Source organism: Sciurus carolinensis, chromosome 17, assembly GCF_902686445.1.
Source record: "Sciurus carolinensis chromosome 17, mSciCar1.2, whole genome shotgun sequence".
In the NCBI taxonomy this organism is placed as follows: Eukaryota; Metazoa; Chordata; class Mammalia; order Rodentia; family Sciuridae; genus Sciurus; species Sciurus carolinensis.
The window spans coordinates 47577587-47596906 of record NC_062229.1 but is presented as its reverse complement, the minus strand read 5'-3'; the positions used below and the strand labels follow the sequence as shown (position 1 = coordinate 47596906).

At 36.0% G+C, this 19320-nt stretch overlaps 1 protein-coding gene across 2 annotated transcripts in view; it reads left to right on the top strand.

Moving 5' to 3' along the window:
* Positions 1–19320, top strand: part of Kcnh8 (potassium voltage-gated channel subfamily H member 8) — a 360225-nt gene that overhangs the window by 317340 nt on the left and 23565 nt on the right. For both annotated transcript variants that reach the window (XM_047531744.1, XM_047531743.1), the window contains 4 exons: positions 4718–4756; positions 11638–11996; positions 13946–14052; positions 16480–16556. In XM_047531744.1, coding sequence (XP_047387700.1) covers positions 4718–4756; positions 11638–11996; positions 13946–14052; positions 16480–16556 — 582 coding nt within the window. The remainder of the gene's footprint in view (positions 1–4717; positions 4757–11637; positions 11997–13945; positions 14053–16479; positions 16557–19320) is intronic.

Here is a 19320-nt window from a genome sequence, read left to right as displayed (position 1 = left end):
AAGAAAAGTTATTGTGGAAACTTCTGAAACCAACTGACCATAGCTGAGAATGTATGTATTAAGGTTAGAAAGTCTCTATTCATCATAACTTTGTAACCTCCTGACAAGGGTTAAATCCTAGGGTCCAAGTGGAAAAACCCTAAACCTTCTCTATGTTTCTCAAGACTTTGTTGCAATGACCTCCATCCCTTAGTTACTTTTTATTTCCCCAGCCTTTATAACTCTAGGCCTTTAAAAAAAAAATATCTTTATTAGAGATAACAAAACGTCCTTTCTATTGTCTAAAAGGCATAAAACTTTCATGTAAGAAAGATTCAAGAAAGCAGTGTGGAGATTCCTTAGAAAACTTGGAATGGAAACACCATTTGACCCAGCTATCCCACTCCTTGGCCTATACCCAAAGGACTTAAAATCAGCATATTACAGAGATACAGCCACATCAATGTTCATAGCTGCTCAGTTCACAATAGCCAGATTGTGGAACCAACCTAGATGTCCTTCAATTGATGAATGGATAAAGAAAATGTGGTATATATATACAATGGAATAGTACTCAGCCATAAAGAATGATAAAATTATGGCATTTGCAGGCAAATGGATGAAACTGGAGAATATCATGCTAAGTGAGATAAGCCAATCTCAAAAAACCAAAGGAAGAATGATATCGCTAATAAGTGGATGATGACACATAATGGGGGGTGGGAAGGGTTAGTGTTGGGGTCGGAGTTGGGTTTAGGGAGGGGGGCAGGAATGGAGGAAGGAAGGACTGTATAGATGGAGGGGAAGGGTGGGAGGGGAGGGGGGGAAGGGAAAAAATGGCAGAATGAATCAAACAACATTACCCTATGTAAATTTATGATTACACAAATGGTATGCCTTTATGCCATGTACAGACAGAGAAACATGTATCCCATTTGTTTACAATAAAAAAAAAAGAAAAAAAAAAAAGAAAGATTCAAAATTGAATTGATTCAAAATTTAACAGGATAGTCCTTCCCAAAACTTTGAGAACTTTCCAGTCCTCTGGAACAAGAAAATGGGGTCACAGCTATACCACAGCCTAAAGAATAAAAGTCATGACACAATAGTGATATATGCATACCCAAGTTTATACAGCACAATTCACAATAGCCAAACTATGGAACTAGGCTAGGGGTCTGTCAGTGAATAAAGAGATTTAAAATATATATATATATATATATATATATATATATATATATATATTATATATATGGTATATACACAATAGAGTTTTATTCAGCTATAAAGAAAAATGAAATTATGTCATTTGCAGGAAAATGGATGGAACTTAAGACCATCATGTGAAGCAAAATAAACTAAACTCCAGAAAATCGAAAATTTTGTTTTCTCTCATATGTAAAAACTAGAGAGGAAAATGGAAAAGAAAGGTGAGAGAGATCTGTAAGAGGAAAAGAACCAGGAGGAGGGAGGAGAGAAAGAAGAAATACTTGAGAATGATATTAACCAAATTTATATTGTTATATTGTGTACATGTGTGAATGTATAACAATGAATCCCACTATTATGCACAATTATAATGCACCTATAAAAATATGGAAAAAGGGGAAAAAAAGAAAATGGAGCTAGTAAATATTTTACATCCAAAGATTTAATGATGTATTATTTTCCTGGAGAGATGTCCATAAGGCATCAGATTTTCATAATCTGTGCATCCTAAAAGGTTAAAGCATTCCTCGAGTGGCCTATTGTAAGGAGTTTGGGGGGGGGGTTGTTTATGGCCATCATCAAACCCTACAGCATATTAAATTGCACAGTACAGCAGGTATTTTGTCATTTAGCCCAAGTAACAGCATTAACTAATGCAGGGTATACCTAAGAAAACTTGAGGTTCTGTTAAGGCATGGGAGTCAGAAATTCCAGTAGCAGTTCTGCTACTAACTTGGTGACTGAAGTTTGCAAGTCACCTCATCTCTCTGGGCTGCAGATTCCACATCTCGAAAGTTAAGGAGTAGGACTAAATCTCTGGTTTCACACCTGACCTGGAGACCCTGGCAAACTCTGGATCACTGGATCCCAGTCACTACCAATTGAAGGGGACTCACTTGGAGTTAGCATGCTGGAATCTGACTTTTATGTATTTATTTATTTATTTATTTTTGTACTGGAGATTAAGTTCAGGGATACTTTACTACTAAGTTACATCCTTAACCCTTCTTACTTCTTATTTTCAGGCAGAGTCATGCTAAATTGCCCCTGATGGTCTCAAACTTCCAACCCTCCTAAATAGCTGGGATTACAGACATGACTCACCATGCCTGGCTTAGAAACTGACTTTTTAAAGAAAGCTTCTCTAGACATTCTTTTATCTCCTAGCTGTGAAAACTATTGTGGCAGACACTCTAGGGTCAATCTAGCTTTAAAATCCTGGATTTCCATTAAACTAATATTTGCTACATTTTGCAAATCTGTATCATCATGAAGTGTTAGTTATTAGAATGAGTGTATCATGGTACTCTTTTTAAACATAAGTGATTGATAACACATGTAAATAAAATTATTTATTTAGAGAATCTATCACAGCACAGGGAAATTGTTAATCATATATATAATATATGTATAGCACATATAATGTGTGTGTATGTGTGTGTGTGTGTGTGTGTGTGTGTGTGTGTGTGCATGTATGAACTATCCTTGATTCTGCTTGATTCTTGACCATCAATGGGTTTGGTAAAAACAAGATAGGGTGACCTTAGGTCATTGAAGGCACCAAAAAGCAAGAGGAATAAAAGTATAGTGAATGCCAATCACTTTAAAATATATGATTGCATTTAATCCTTTTAACAGACAACCTGTGTTCATTTTCCTACTCTTATTCTTGCAACCATAAGCAAGTCATTTAACTCCGTCTAGGACTCTTTGACAAAATGGAAATTAAAAATACCTATCTCATGGAATTGCCATGAGAATTAATGGACATAATACATGAGAAACATTTATCAGGGTGCCTATCACATGATGAATATTTAACTAATTGATAGGTAATAGGATGATAAATAACTGTGATGTTGGCTGTGAGATCTTGCTATTCAACTTTTACCTTGTGGCCAGCAGCCACAAGGACTACCTGGGAACTCACCAGAAATTGATCATCTGGGACCCTACCCCAGACACCTGTATAAAAAGCTACATTTCATAAGATCCCTGTATGATTCATGTGCACATATATGTTTGAGTAAACAGAGATGGTAAAATGACTTGAGGCTCAGCAACTTGACAGAATATATACCACTAGTAAGCCAGGAAACTGAGGGCATACCCAGATCAGAAAACGCTAAGGTCACCATCTCTCTCTCATCCTCTACAGACTTCTATGACCTAAAGGTATTCAGGCTTCCTGAATTCCACTGTGATGCTCTTCCTCTAGTCTAAGCTGTAACTGAAATGCTTTGTGAAACACATTTTCATGTCTACCACAGTAACAAGAGCATCATAATTTTGTTTAATTTTTCACGTTTTTAATTATTCAGCTGTTTTATTTGTCACCATTTAGGGAATTATTACAAAACTTATGTCTAAAATGCTTCTGATTAATGCATATTTAGGCAACTAAACAGATGTAGAATGGGTTGACTGCTTTGATAAAATTAAACATTGATGAAACGTATATTTGCACAGCAATAATGATGGCAGCATTTGTATAAATAATAACAGATCTATTATCCTAATCATCTAGGAGAAAAAATGATGAGACAGTGACAGAATTACCAAATATGTCTGGCTTACTAGGCAGATCATTTTCAAGTGCATTTTTTTCAGATGTGAATAAAATTATGCAAATTTATAGCATCTACAACCACATTAAAGTGAAAGAAGTATAATTAAGCAAAAAAATAATGTGGATGATACCAGAAGCATATTTCCAGGACATGTTAAATTTCCAGAGCTTCTCTGTACATCATGGAAGGTACATGTTTTTCATACAGCCTTCCCCAATACCATAGTTCGATTTAATAAAAGATGTGTCCTGAGATCAAAACTTAAGTATTCTAAAGTACTTATTAATATTTAATTTCTCCTCACACATTTTATCATCTTTGAAATTGAAAACTGTCTGTCTTCCAGTTGATGACATGTCACAATTGATGGACAACATTTGTTTTTGTTTTTTTTTTTTTTTCATTTTTTGCAGCCAAGGGGATCTTGGATTCAATTAAATAAGGGATTAGGATGCCTAGTAAACTTAATCCTGGTCCACAAGGTACATCGTAGCGAGGGAAACAAATGTAGCAGGAAGGAGATATCATCCTCCCACCAGAATTCAAGCAAGAGCGGGAGGTGGATAAATAGAAATAACGAGATTAAATAAGAAAAGGATCCACAGTATGAAAAAACTTAGCATAAGAATAGGGAAGAGGAACAGGAGATGGAAAACCAGAGGAGGGAAACAGAAGCATGAGATGGAGAGTGTGTCCTGTGGTAGACATTTAGCTTGCTGCTCTTTTTTTCATTATGCACACTGGTCAGTTCAGGTCCTAGAGCGTGGGGTAGGGGAGATGTTTTCAGCACTTTTCAGATGGCCTTTTCTCCTCTTTAGCCTACATGAGCAGCTCCACAACCAACCACAAACATTACACTCCCTAAAGATTCCTCTCTCCACTGGCTCCTACCTTGTATTCCATCCAAAACCACCAGGAGAGGCTGAAATGATTGTTAAAACTTGTGTTTGTTCTTTCAGGTGATATCAAGATTATCGAACAAATCTACAGTCTCACAGGTATGGCTTTTGCTGAAGAGAAAAATATTTATCCAAACTTTGGAGGATTTCAAGCATATCTTCCTTTCCCTTCAGGATTTTATGTATTTACTTTTTACTTTCCCTAATCCACTTCCCAATAAGAGATGTGGTGGCTGACTTTTCAGAGAAGAAAGGATAAAGAAGTATTTAAACTCATATCTCTGTGGAAATAATTTGTATTGTTACAAAGTTGTTTATTATCAAAACTTAACAGGAATAACAAAGTCCTGAGGTGTTGATTTTTATAAGTACTTTCCTTTCATTTAAAATTGGCAGTCAAGTTTTTCTTGTAAGTATCCACAATATTAAAAATATGGTTCAGAAATGGTCTGGAAATATGTTTTTTGATATATGTGAACTCTTAAAATAGTCCCAATTTTAAGTACCCTCTACTTGCTTAGAAAATTTTTTAAACAGCAATTTGTCTGATTTATTAACCAGACGTTTTTATTACCAATAACCTTATGACAGTGTTCTTGTCAGGTTTTTCACCACTGTGACCAAAAGACCTAACAAGAACAATTCTAAGAAGGAAAAGTTTATTTGGGGGCTCACTGTTTCAGAGGTCTTAGTTCATAAATGATTGACCCAAGGTGAGGCAGAACATCATGGCAGAATGGTGTGGTAGAGTAAAGCAGGTCAGGACATGGTCTTAAAAAAGCAGAGAGACTCAACCCCCAGGAAAAATATATGTACCCCTAAGCCATGTCCCCAGTGACCTACCTCCTCAAACCATACCCTACCTGCCATCAGTTACCACTTATTTAATCCCCACCAGGGGATTAATTCATTGATTCAGTTAAGACTCTCATAACCCAACCATTTCACCTCTAAACTCTTTTGCATTGTCTCACACATGAGCTTTTGGGGGACATCTCATATCTAAACCATAATAGACAGCAACTTTTCTTGCTTTATGCCTTCCTTGAAGTAGAAACCAGCAACTCTACTACCTACACACACACATACACATAAACTCATGGCACACAGATAGATTCAATTACACATTTATTTTAGTCAGTTTTGGCCTCTGTGACCAATATACCCAGCAGGAACAACTTAGAGGAGGAAAAGTTTATTTTGCTTCAGTTTCAGAAGTTCAGTTTGTAGTTAGCTGGCTCCATTGCTATGGGTCCAAGGTGAGGAAGAGCATCATGGCAGAAGGACTTGGTAGAGTAAACCTTCTCAGTTCATGACAGCCAGGAAGCACAGAGAGCTCTGCTCACCATGGACAAATTATAAGCCCCAAAGACACACTCCCAGTGATCTACTTTCCCCAGTCATACCTCACTACAGTTACCACCCATTAATCCACTAACATTACTAACCTACTGATTAAGTTACAGCTCTCATATTTTAAGTATTTTACCTCTGAAAATTCTGCACTGTCTCACACACAATCTTTGAGGGGACCCTTCATATCCAAACCATAACATTCTTCCCTTGGCCTCCAAAAGTTCATGCCCATCTCACAATGCAAAATATGTTTAGTCCATTTTCAAGATTTGCCACAGTCTTAACAGTTAATCTCAGCATTACCCAAAAGTCCAAGTCCAAAATCTCATCTGAGACTCAAGGCAAACTCCTAGCTGTGGACCCCCTGTAAAGATCAAAAGCAAATTACATTTATATAATAATAGTGGTACAGTGTAAACATTTCCATTCAAAAGGGGATAAATAGAGGCATTGAAAGAAAGGATGAAACCAAAGCAAAACCAAAATTCAGCTTGGAAAATAAGTTCTGTAGCTCCACATCCAGCATCTGGGGTACATGACATCATAATTATTCCCTCTAAAGGGTTTGTGTAGCTCTACCCCTATGACCTTGCTGGTTGTAGCCCATATGGCCTCTCTCTTGGCTTGTATTCTGCAGATTTCCTCTGCAGATGTTCCACATCACTAGCATCTCTTAATCTCAGGGCTATCCACCACAGCTTTGATTTCCTTCTCACATCTCAGTGTATTGCCCTCTCAGGAGATACCTACAGGGTTTCTGACCCTGCTACACTTTGGACTCCTGAGTCTTCCTTTGAAATCTTGGTGGAAGTTTCCATGACCCCAAACTACAGAATCCTGCATTCCTGCAAAATCAACACCATATAGATAATACAAAGTACTGCCATCTCAAGCAGTAGCCAAGCCTCCTGGGACAGCAGCCTGAGTGCCTGAGTAGATGAACATAGTGAAACAATATTGAAGGTTCCCCTATATAAGCAGGATGCCCCCATGATCTCTTCTCAAAGGAATTTTTACTCTTATACTCTTGATCCTGTGATGGATATGGTCTTGCCAACTCTTGAGATGCCCTCAAGCCATCTTTCCTATTGTCTCTTTGTAAAGTACTTTTCTGGCTCTAATCTCCTTCATAGTCACACCTATTTTGGCCTCTATTTGACACTCTTCTGGCCAAATTGAAAGTTTTAAATCTTTCCTTTCTGTTTTCTGTTTCTGAATATCACAGTAAACTCAGCTAAAAACTGCCAGCAAAACCCATGCCACTACCTAAATACTGTGCTGCCTCAAAATTTCCTCCACCATATTAATTTGTCCATCACCTTTAAATTCAGCCACACAGAAAATCTCAGGACCTGGAAAAATCTAGACAACTTTTTTTTCCAGAATGTAACACAGATGGCATGGCCTCTAGTCCAATTTCAAATAGATCCTTCTTCTCCTCTGAAACCTCATGAACCCAGTCTTTACTGTCTACAGTCCTGTTGGCTCTCTAGTCTCCTGAGCTCCCACCAGAATCACCCATTAAGCACTGCATTATAGGCTTCTCCAATTTTTCAAAAATTCCTTCTAGGGCCTGGGGAGATAGCTCAGTTGGTAGAGTGCTTGCCTTGTAAGCATAAGGCCCTGGGTTCGATCCCCAGCACCAAAAAAAAAAAAAAAAAAAAAAATTCCTTCTACAAACCAGTTCCAAATGCTTCCAAAACACATAGGTTAGCCATATAAACAATCCCACTTCCAGGTACCAATTTGTATTTTACTCAGCTCTGGACCACTGTGACCAATACATCCAATAAGAACAGCTTAAAGAAGGAAAAGTTTATTTTAACTCATGGTTTCAGAAGTTCAGCCCATTGTTGAAGGTCTTCACAACTCTGAACCCAAGATGAGGAAGAATATCATGGCAGAAGAGTTTAACAGAGGAAAGACCCTCAATTCATGACACCGAGGAAGGAGAGAGAGAGGGAGAGAGAGATTGATCTGCTCATCACCAGGGACAAAATATAAACCCCATAGGCACACCCCCAGTGACCTACTTCTTCCTGTCACACCCTATCTACCTATAGTTACCATCTGTTAATCCATTCAGATTATCAATTATCAATCCACTGATCAGGTTACAGTTTTATAGTCTAATCATTTCACCTCTGAATATTTCTGCATTGTCTCAAATATGAACTTTTAGGGGACTCATATCTAAACCATAGCAATGTGACAAAGACATTGATAATTTACTAAAGATGGTGTGGTGAGAGGCAAACAGTTTACTTTTAATATTATATCAATAAACTTCTTAAAAGCTCCTAAGGCTTTTACTGCTTGCAACCACACTTCTCTTTGAATTTAGTTGAATTTTCTCTTTCATCTGTACAAAATCCCTCATCAAAACACAATGGTCTTTCTGTTTCAGTTCTTCTCACCAGACAGTCTTTCCTCACAAAAGCACCAACTTTCACCCAGACCTTTTATATTCCCTCATGCATGTTAAGAAATTTGACATTGGAGGGGTTTTGTTTGTTTATTTGTTTATTTATTTTTCACCCTTTCATAGAATTGCAAAGATGAGAATCCCTCCCAATCATACAAATCCTTAATTTTCAAAAGTAAGTTCTTTTGCATAATTTAGGCTGATGTTCATTTGCAATGTTAAAATCACCAGAAGAACAAGGGTTTCAAGACAATAGATGTTTATTTCTGTCTCTTGGACAAGTTGAGAAAAGAAATATAGCTACTCCAGTGGGTCCATTAGGATCCCTGAATTTCTTATTTCTGTTTTATCAGTCTCAACATATGGCTGTTTTCTTCAAGATCTCTTCATTCTCCAAGATGGTTGCTGAAATCCATCTATTTTATCAATGTTTGATACTGGAAGTCAAAGAAATATGAAAGAGGGGAATAGAAGTTCCCTTATTTCTAGTAACCTTTCTAAAAATTTCTCAAAGCCAATTTGCTTTTATGCCATCATTCCAGAATGTAGCCTCATGGCCAAATTAAAATAGGAAGGGAAGCTGGGAAAGACTATCTTTGGGCAGGGTGCATTGCTAATAGTTTTGGTGCATTGCTAATAGTTCTACTAATAGAAAGGAGAGAAGATTTAATGAAAAGAAGTAACCAGCACCTGCCCTGATATAAATTTTTCTTTCAACCTCTTCATGAACATAATCATTGCACGGACAAGTGTTTATTCAACTTTTCCTTTGTATAAGTACTTTGATAAGTACTTTTTCTTTGATAAGTACTTAATTTCTATTATTTGATATCTAATATTTTCCTCACATTATTCTTAATTTACCAGTGAAGAAACAGATTTTTAGTAACTGTATTGCCCAAGTGTACAACTAGCAAGTTGCTTATGATTAGAAAGAACTTCTAGAACTCTGTAACTAAAACTCCCCGCATTCAATATCAAGATTTTATTCTGCTTCCTCTCCAATCAAGATAGGTTTGTCTAGTCATTTGTAAGTTTAAAGTGGCTATTCCAGCAAAATGTCATGAACCAAATTTAAGAGTCCTTTAGCTACGAGCATAAAAATCTCATTGCCCTCAAGAAAGCATTTGCTAAGAGAATAAGGGATAAGTCAAATGAGAAGAAAGAAATCTGTGGTTGGGTTTAATAGCAGTGTGCAACACGTGAATCCAGCTACACAAAGGAAGCAAGTGTTGTTATATAGATGACCCGAAGCAAATAACTGGTACTCCTACATAGAGGCTGATGTGGAGCTGGGTATCTAATAATCTAATAAAGTTTAGTCCTGTCTGCAATGATGGTAGGTAAGATAATTAATTCTTAGTATAAGGAATGTCTGCTGCCCTGATTGCAAGACTCAGTTTCTAAGTAACTTGTCCAAGGCACCAACTCTCCTTGACAAAATAGAAGTATGAAATATAAACAAATTTGTAGAAGTACAGACATTTGATAGATCATTAGTCAAATGATTCTACTAGAGCCTGTGGAGACTTTTAAAACAAAGGAATGATGAAATTATCAATAGAAATGCAAATAGTTGCCTAATGAGAGAATGTACTCAGTGTTTTTCATTTCTTTGGTAAGTTTGCCCTGTTGTGTCTTTAGCTGGGTAAGCTAATTTTTCAATTCCACCATGCTAGTACACAAATGTTCTTCTGTAATTACATGTGGGTCCAATTTTTGTTAAAACAGATTGTTAAATGCTGTGGGAAACAAACAAAAGCAACACCAAGACTATCCAAGAAAAAACTTACGCCTTTACCATTAATTAAATCTTGTATCTAGTTGGAAATGGGACTCATCTAGAAATATCTAGAAATTTTGTACCATTTAGATTAAACTACCAAAAAAAGTTTCATGAATAAACCAATCATTTCACTTAGTAACTATATCCTAAACTGAATGGTCTATTGCCTCTAAGTCACTACTGTTGTTTGCTGCATCTGTCATTACAACTATTTTAGATATAGAAAAAACTCAAATACCCCAATGAACAAACTGTTCATTGAAGTCATAACCATAACAGCTCATAAGATTTAAATAACCTTAGAGATTTTCAGTTTTTAATTTTATTTTATTAGAAATATTTGTAAGCAGGTATAAGTGATTACATTTTCAAAAGAAACTAAAGCACATAAAAATGAATTGACCTTTTGGAATGAATTGACTTCTGAAGATGCTCAGAAAAGTTATGTCTGGGGCAGAGCAAGAAACTATTACAAAAACCTAAATTAGTGGCTCTGTTCAGAGCTGCAAACCTAGTGACTATAATAAATGGTCACTAAAATATATGTAACCATTATTGTGTATATATTGTACATTGTATATATTCACTATAATAGTGACTCTGTTTAGAGCCACTAGGTTAGCTTTTGCTGCCATCTCTGCCCTATATCTCCACCAGCATCCCAGTTGTCTTTTCCTATCTTCTCTCATTATTATTCCTAGCCTATAAATTTGAATGACCCTAGTCAAGAGTCCAGTGATCCTAGGATAGGTTTTGGCAAGACTATTTTTCCTTCTTTCCTCAAGTTCTTTAAAGGGAGCAGACCAGGTAGTTTGTTCCATTTCTTGTTCACAACTTATGAGAATAAGGAGAGCAGGAAACAGAATAGATGAGGACACTTCTGATTTTTTTTCTATCCATGTGATCCCAAGTAGCAAAGATTTTTATTCCCAAGGAAAATATAATTTTGATGGTTGATCTCCATGTAAAATTCCACTAAAGAACTTGTGATTGAAATAACAAAGCCCAAGAACCTCCATTAAAATCAAAAACACCAAAAAAAAAAAAATCAAAAACATCTTTATTCCTACCAGCATATCCTCATATACAAGTGACTACAGGATTAAAATCTACGTGCAAACTTAGTAAAATACACCTTTCACACAACTCCCCACCAGGACAGTTTAAGAGACAAAGAAAATTGGGGAGGGGGCGATAAAACCAGGAAAGCAGAGAGGGTAAACCTAGGGCTCAGAAATGGGGCAACTTTTTAACACCTGAAATAAATTATAGCAAACTTTGCAGATTTCAATTCCAATGAGTAGTATGTCCCTAAGGAATTTGACTTTGTTCAGTGAGTCCTGCAGGATGAATGATATGCCCTTTAAGAAAGTCTTTTCCATGTGTACTAATCCACTTTATCCACTATTTTAGTCAGAGCCCAAGGGAAATGGCAGCATCAACAAGAGGCTCCCATCCATTGTAGAAGATGAGGAAGAGGAGGAGGAGGGAGAGGAAGAGGAGACAGCCTCCCTCTCTCCCATCTACACAAGGGGATCCTCCTCTTCACGCAGCAAGAAGATTGGAAGCAATAAAAGCTACCTAGGCTTAAGCTTAAAGCAGTTGGCCTCAGGAACTGTGCCATTCCATTCACCTATCAGAGTCTCCAGTTCAAATTCCCCCAAAACCAAGCAGGAGACTGACCTCCCTAGCCATGGCAAAAGGAAAGAGAAGAACTTGAAATTGCAGCTTTCCACTTCGAATAGTGCTGGACCCCCAGACCTCAGTCCAAGGTAAGAGTTCTCACCATGTAAATTTCTTAACCTTTCGGGTCTTTCTACTACATGGGTTCATAACCTGGATTCTTTAACATTCCTGAGCTTTGTGTGCAATTTTTTAAGTGTAAGCACAATCATGTGTATGGTATAAGAAAAACTAGGAATATTCTCAAAAGGATCCACTGAATGTTTGTATTCCTCTCTACTCCCTTTAGAGTCACTGAGCTCTATGTTAAATGTGTATTTTACATTGTGAGTTCACAATAATAAATTTATAATGAAAATTAAAAGTTCATCAATGTTATCTCCTTAATGCCAGCTTTTGCCAAAAGGCTCATGGAACGAGTTGAAATTCTGAAGAAAATAAATTTTTATTTCTATACTATTCACTTCATATTGTAGATGGCTGGAGCTTAGTTTTATTTCTGGTCTCTTCGATAGGTAACATAGCTTCATTGTTAGTTAAAAATAGATCACTTTGGAATCAACTAAGATGATTGAGAAGGTGAAAAATCCTGACTTGGAAAATGTGAAAGGGGGCAGCGTATGATGCATAAAGGGAACAGCAATCATCAAAACCTCATAAGAGTCGAATAATTCAGAGAAGCAAGGAAAAAATATTGAGAGTTTTCTATGTATTGTGCTACTGCATTTAATCTTCTTGAAATTCTATAGTTTGTATTATCTCCACTATAAAACTGCAAGAACTATAACTCATAATTTAAATATTTTTCCCAAGATCTCAGAGATACTCAGTTTTGCAAGCTGGATTCAAGTTCTGTTTTTCTACTTATAAACCAAGTGATCTTTCTGGCACACTATGTATTTATTAATTCACTTAAAGTATACAACTTATCGATTTAGAGAGAATATTAAGAAAAATAAGCAAAGCAGGATTAGTAAAGAGTAAATGGACATTAAGGTTTTGGAATTCAGTTGGAGATGGTAATTTGAAAACACTACTTAACTCTTCTCATTTCTAAATTTTTACTGAAATGAAAAATATCAAATTTTAAATGGAGAATTATGAGAGTTGGACTAGAAAGATTTATGTATAATATGAGGCTATATTTATAAAACTAATATATGTTCTTCTACATAGAGAAAAAGGTTTTGAGACATTATGCCAAAATGTCAAGAGTAGTGGTAAATTGCAGGTGATTTTTAGGTGATTTTTATTGTCTGATATTTTGTAAATTTTATGTCTAAATTTTCTACATTAGACATGTATTGATATAGTAATGAGTGAGATAGATATTTACCAACGAAAGAAAACTAGCTCAAGTTCTGATAGTAATTTAAATATAATTCCTTAACTTTCAGAGTTTTGTTCAAGTTTAGAATGGAGACATAATCAAATTTATTTTCTGTGATGCTATAATTATTAGGTTAGAATATTTTCTGCAGGATAGAGTATTGATTCAAGATAAGATGAAATAACTTTTGTGCATATTTTTTAATCTGAGTTTTGATTCTGAATCTGACTTTTGAATCTGAGAGCAAATAAAAGAATGAACTCCATAATATTGATGTCCAATGTAAGTAAAATGTGAGCTAAAATCATGAACCACATATGTAATTTTAAATTTTCTAGTGGTCCCATTTTTAAAAGCAAAAAAAGACATAAGTGAGACTAATTTGTTAAATATTTATTGATACAATATATCCCAAATACTATCATTTCAAATGTGTGCTATTTAAAAATTATTAATAAATAATTTACTTTCCTTTTTTAAAACTAATTCTTCAAACCCACTATGCACATACTTAGAATACATTTCAATTGCATTAGCAGTACTTCAGTTACTCTAGCCATCTAAGGCAAGTGGCTACCATATTGGATAGAACAGTCCCACCATATTTAGAATTTAGAAATTTAATATAAAAATTCTTTAAGTCTTCTAAAAATACTGGAACTTTCACATATCAATACATAACATCCCAGTTCTCTTTATTTTAAATAGGATTGTTGATGGAATTGAAGATGGAAATAGCAGTGAAGAAAGTCAGACTTTTGACTTTGGTTCTGAACGAATCAGGTCGGAGCCCAGAATTTCTCCTCCTCTTGGGGGTAAGCTCTTTATTTACTCTTGTCTGAAGGAGTGATATTTCTTTTTAACTTGTAATGTTTGGCGTTGGCTTTGGGGTAGTGTTAGTAGTCTCAAATTTCTGCTGTTCAATAGACAATACCTATGATGTCCTATTATAAATTCAAACTAATTCACAAAAACATTACCTATAGGAAATTCTATAATGGTTGTGCACTGTAGGTATATTGGCTATATTAGCCAATTTATCCGGGAAGAGGTTAGGTACTTACAATTTGTCCAAGGATAACAACTTCAGAAGGATTTAAGTAAGTTGGAAATGATAGAGAACTTTTGGAAACACTCACCTCTAATGATGATGAATTAATGTAAAGATACCCCAACCCAAGCCCAGGGTCTCTCGGGTCTCGGCCTCTCTCTCTCTCTCTCTCTCTCTCTCCCTCCCTCCCTGCCCTCTTTCTTTCTTTCTTTCTTTAGTTCATTGATCATAGAAAGGAGGAGTCTATCAACACACTGATGGCCAGAAATGACAAACTCTAAAGACATACTTGTATTTGACACAGAGACACCAATGAACAATGTCAAATACGCATAGGTAACCCAAAACGATTACCAGTAAACTACCACATACAAAAACAGCAATCCCCTGCCTACCCTCTTCTCCCCTTTCCACCAAATTTGATATGCTTTTATTAGGATCTCCTGCTAATTAGCAAATCCTTTTATGGACAAAACTAAGTCCAAGAAAGACTTAAATATACCTTTTGGAGTGGAGATATCTCTGGTAGACTATTAATTATTTCATCTCTCTCCGCAATCCTTCCCAGCAATCATCACCTTCTAGTGAAACTTCTTGCAGTAGGGGAAAGGGTGCAAGAGCAGAAGGAATACAATCTTGATTCACTAATTCAATTTAATTACATGCATTGATTATCACTCTTGGGATAACAATCAAAGAAATAAGCCAATGGTGGATCTCAACTACAAGTTTTGTTTTTCTTTTTGTTTTTCGCTTACCTGAAGACAATACCCAGAACCTCATCATGTTTATCCACCTATTTCTATTTCTACTACCTCTTAGCTTCCCCCTTTCCCTCTACCCCATCACCCATTCAGGCAACAAATTTTATTTATTATACCCCTAAATATCTTGTTAATTCTGCCAAGACTTTCTGTTCTTACTGCCACCATCTTTTCCTGGTCACATTCACCTCCTGCCTATATTGCTGCCAAAATCTCCTATTCTAGACTCACACTGTTTTGAATACAGAGTAAAGTTCTTAAAAATACAAATTTATCTGTAATAACCGTACTCTGATGCTTAACACCGTAAAATGATTTCCCTTAGTATGAAATCCAAGCCTACTGCCCATATTAAGTGTCTCTTTTCCAGCTAGATTCTAAGCTGTGTAAGGGTCAATTATATTTTCTTTATTCATAAATCTCTCCCATAAAGGGATGTTGGTTTATTGTATATGACCAGCAATCATTGGTTAGCTCTGCAAAACAAGCTCTCAGTTCTTTGCTTCAGACTCTTTTGAGTGATTTTAATTCCCCCACAAACAAGTTACTCAAAATTGATAAGAATTAGTATTGTTACCTATAGAGGAGGTGGCAGGGGAGAGGCAGGGGTGGGTGGAGTGGAGATTTTCCAGCTAGTACTGGTTTATCTATACTTTTTGACCAAGACAAAAAGAGAACAAAAGTAAAGAAAAAATTAAGCCAGACACAGTGGTGCACACCTGTAATCCTAGCTGCTCAGGAAGCTGAAGCAGGGGATCACAGGTTCAAAGTCAGCCTCAGCAACTTAGCAAAGAGGCTCTAAGCCACTTAGCCAGACCCTGTCTCAAAATAAAAAGAGCTGGGGATATGGTTTGGGGGTTAAGCACCCGTGGATTCAATCCCTGGTTAAAAAAAAGAAAAAAGGAAGAGAGGGAAGGAGGGAGGGAAGGAGGAAGAGAAAAAGAGAGGAAGAGAGAGAGAAAGAGAAAGAAAGAGAGAGGAGAAGAAAAACTAAGAAATGGGAGAGATTACCTTTTAGACTAACACGGAAAGAAACAGAAAACATGCAGAAGAAATCCATACCTGAAAATGTTCTAATGGCCTTAGTAATCAACGTTTGGAAAGGAGAGAGGAAAAGAAATGGTCACAGAATGATATATTTTTTAGAGAATGTATAATCTGAGAACACAGTGGTAATTGTGCTCAGGAGAATCATGGTAGCCATAGTCATGACCATGTTGTGTGCCTGGTTCTAAAGAGTATTTCAAGTGGTATCCAGAGAAGTACAAGAAGTTTGACTGATCTTGGGAAAGATAGGACACACAGTGCGTACATATCAAGGAAGGTTTAGGATAATAAATAGGTCTTCCTTCCGTATTCCTGTTGCCCCAATCCTCAAATATGAAGTTTATTTCTTAAGAACTCATGCTGCATGTGTCTTCTTACAGACCCAGAGATTGGAGCTGCTGTTCTCTTCATCAAAGCAGAGGAGACCAAGCAGCAAATAAATAAACTCAACAGTGAGGTATGGAACTCTTCTTTGGTTTTGCTGGAGCAGTAAGAGAAACTATAAAACCAGCCTGCAGCAGAAGCAGTATAAGATAACGGTTATAAGCATGTGCTCCTGTGTTAATCCATCATGGTGAATCTCTACTTAGCTTCATATGAACTCTGTGACCTTTGACAAGTCACTTACCTTCTCTCAAGCTCCATTTTCTCATGTGTAGAAGGGGGAAAATAATAATGGCTACCTTTTGGTCTATTGTGAAATTAAGTGAAATAATCTAGGTAAATCATTTAGCATAAAATAAGCGCTAAATACATGACAACTATTATAATTATTATAAATATAATGATATTTAATTGCATTTCCAATTTTTGTGTTGGAAATTAAAGCAAGATCATTAGTTCACAAAATGCTGCTTCTCAGATCAATCACATGATCTAAATTCTGTTCTTATCTCTAACACATATTTGCTGTGTAACCTTGAATACTTTAACTTTCTAGATCACTATCTGTCCATGTTAAATCAGGTAATTGTTTAAACAACTTTATTAAAGTATATGTATATATCATAAGATTCACCCATTTTCAGTATATAATTAAATGATTTTTAGCAACTTACATTGAGTGATTCAACCATCACCTTAAATCAGTTATAGAATATGTCATCTCTCTCCAATAATATATCATACAAATTATACTTAATTCCTATTCCCACGTCCAGCCCTAGCTGGCCATTTACCTACTTTCTGTTTTGATTTAAAAAAAAAAAAAATTCTTTTCTTCCCATTTCATATACAGAAAGAAACAAATTTGTTTCTTGATTTTTTTACCTTAATTTGAATTTCTTCCCCCAACTGGTAAACTAAAACAAATTCTGAGACAATTGGATGCAGCTAATTATTTGAGAGGTGATCTAGCAAGTATGATTAAAACAAGAGAAGACAGAAAATATTTTGAAGGCAAAATATAAGGTTGTGTTAATGAGATAGTTAAACCTGTGGACAACTGGTTCCCAATCCTTATGGGGACCTCTCAGAGACTGTAGGAGACAACTAAAAATTGTTTCACAAAGAAGCATAGAAGAGTTGGGGCTCTTCATGCAGGCCTAGCTGCCAAGGAGACTAGAAAAACTTCTCAGGAGGAAGATGCAGAAGCACCTTCAGGGTGACCTTGGAAAGGGCATGTGGGCACTGACAGTGTAATAGAATCCCCCCCTTCAAGGACTAAAGCTGTATAAAGACATCTTGGGGGAAAATGGAACCATATGAGGGTCTAAATGAGATTTTTCAAAACTGAAATTCATATTATGACAATTAACTTCCAATTATCTGCATTAATGGAAGACTGGGTAGCTTGTCATAAAATCCCAAGTTTTCTCTTAAACCTGTATTTCTTCAGCTTAATGAAGATTTATGTTTAGCTGCCATCTCTGCTTCCACACTTAATGTCTCTGGAAGTGAGATTGCAGCTAACAAGAAATAAGAAAGTCAAAGGGCAGACTAACAAGGCAAAAAAGGAAAACTTGGAGATCCGCTAACTGAATTGAAAGTTCTTAAAGCTTAAGGACTTGGCCAGACACTGGATCACCCAAAAAATCTCTGTTAAAAAATACATCAAAAACAAAACAAAGCAAATTGACCAACGTGCTGGATAACTGCACAGTAACTTTCTATTGAGTAGTTTCTCTCAGCTATTGTTCCCATCATTTTATGGTTTTAACAGCTAATTAACCTATTTCTGAGCTCAAATATCAAAGTTAGTAATTCTTCAGTGGGGTGGGGGGAGTGTTTGTATCTTGACCTCTTAATGTCGATAATTTATATAAGTAGATAAACACAGATAATTTCTTCCAAGTTAGGACTATAAATCTACATACTATATTATTTTCCTTTGACAACACAGACCAGTGGTAGATCTGATAAAACAGATAACTTATTGAAAACCAAAATATTTCCCCAGTGTGATTATGTTTTCAAGATTGCTTTTCTAGTGAGATGACATAAATGTTTTTATCCTGTCATACACTGAAATTAAAAGGCCAAGATAAAATACCAGTGGTCCAATTATCCTTCCATAAAGAATTAATTTCTCTTTAAAGTGAAATATCTGATTTCCTCATGATTGAAACATAAACAGAAAACTCTTTATCTTTTACACATAATGTATACACTCTTGATCCACTGGGTAGTACATTAAAACTCACTAAGACAGGCAAAATGGAAATACAAACAGCTTCAAACTATAAAAATGACCCCTCTTCTAACCCCCTATTTGTGTTTTCCTCACAATGTTGTTTATGTAGAAAACAGTTTTTAAGTCCAAGCCTCATTTTCCATTTTGCCTATTTCCTACTACCTACCTGTGTGATAAGTTGATTGCTCTACTTAATTGTTTATTCTATTCTTAGTAACGAGCAAGAAAATAATACTAAAACACGGGGGATATGTTGCATGAAAATAATTCCACCACCAAAAGGGCAACTCCAGATATATGTGGGGCATTGTGTGAGGTCGAGGAGCACTGCAGAGTTCTTATTCCGATGTTTGTTTTCAGATTTAAGAAAAAAAGAATTTCTCATTGATGTCTAGATTTCATAATCATAATTGCCTGGCAAAATACAGAACGAACTTAGGAAAGGAATAACATTGGTCAAAAACCTACATTCACAGAACTGTTAAGAGAGTTTTAAAGATGTAGGGCAGCAACTAATATTAGCATGCTTTGGACAGCATTGCTTCTGCTTTACGGTGGAGTAAGAGTGTGACTCTGAGGAAACTCTTTG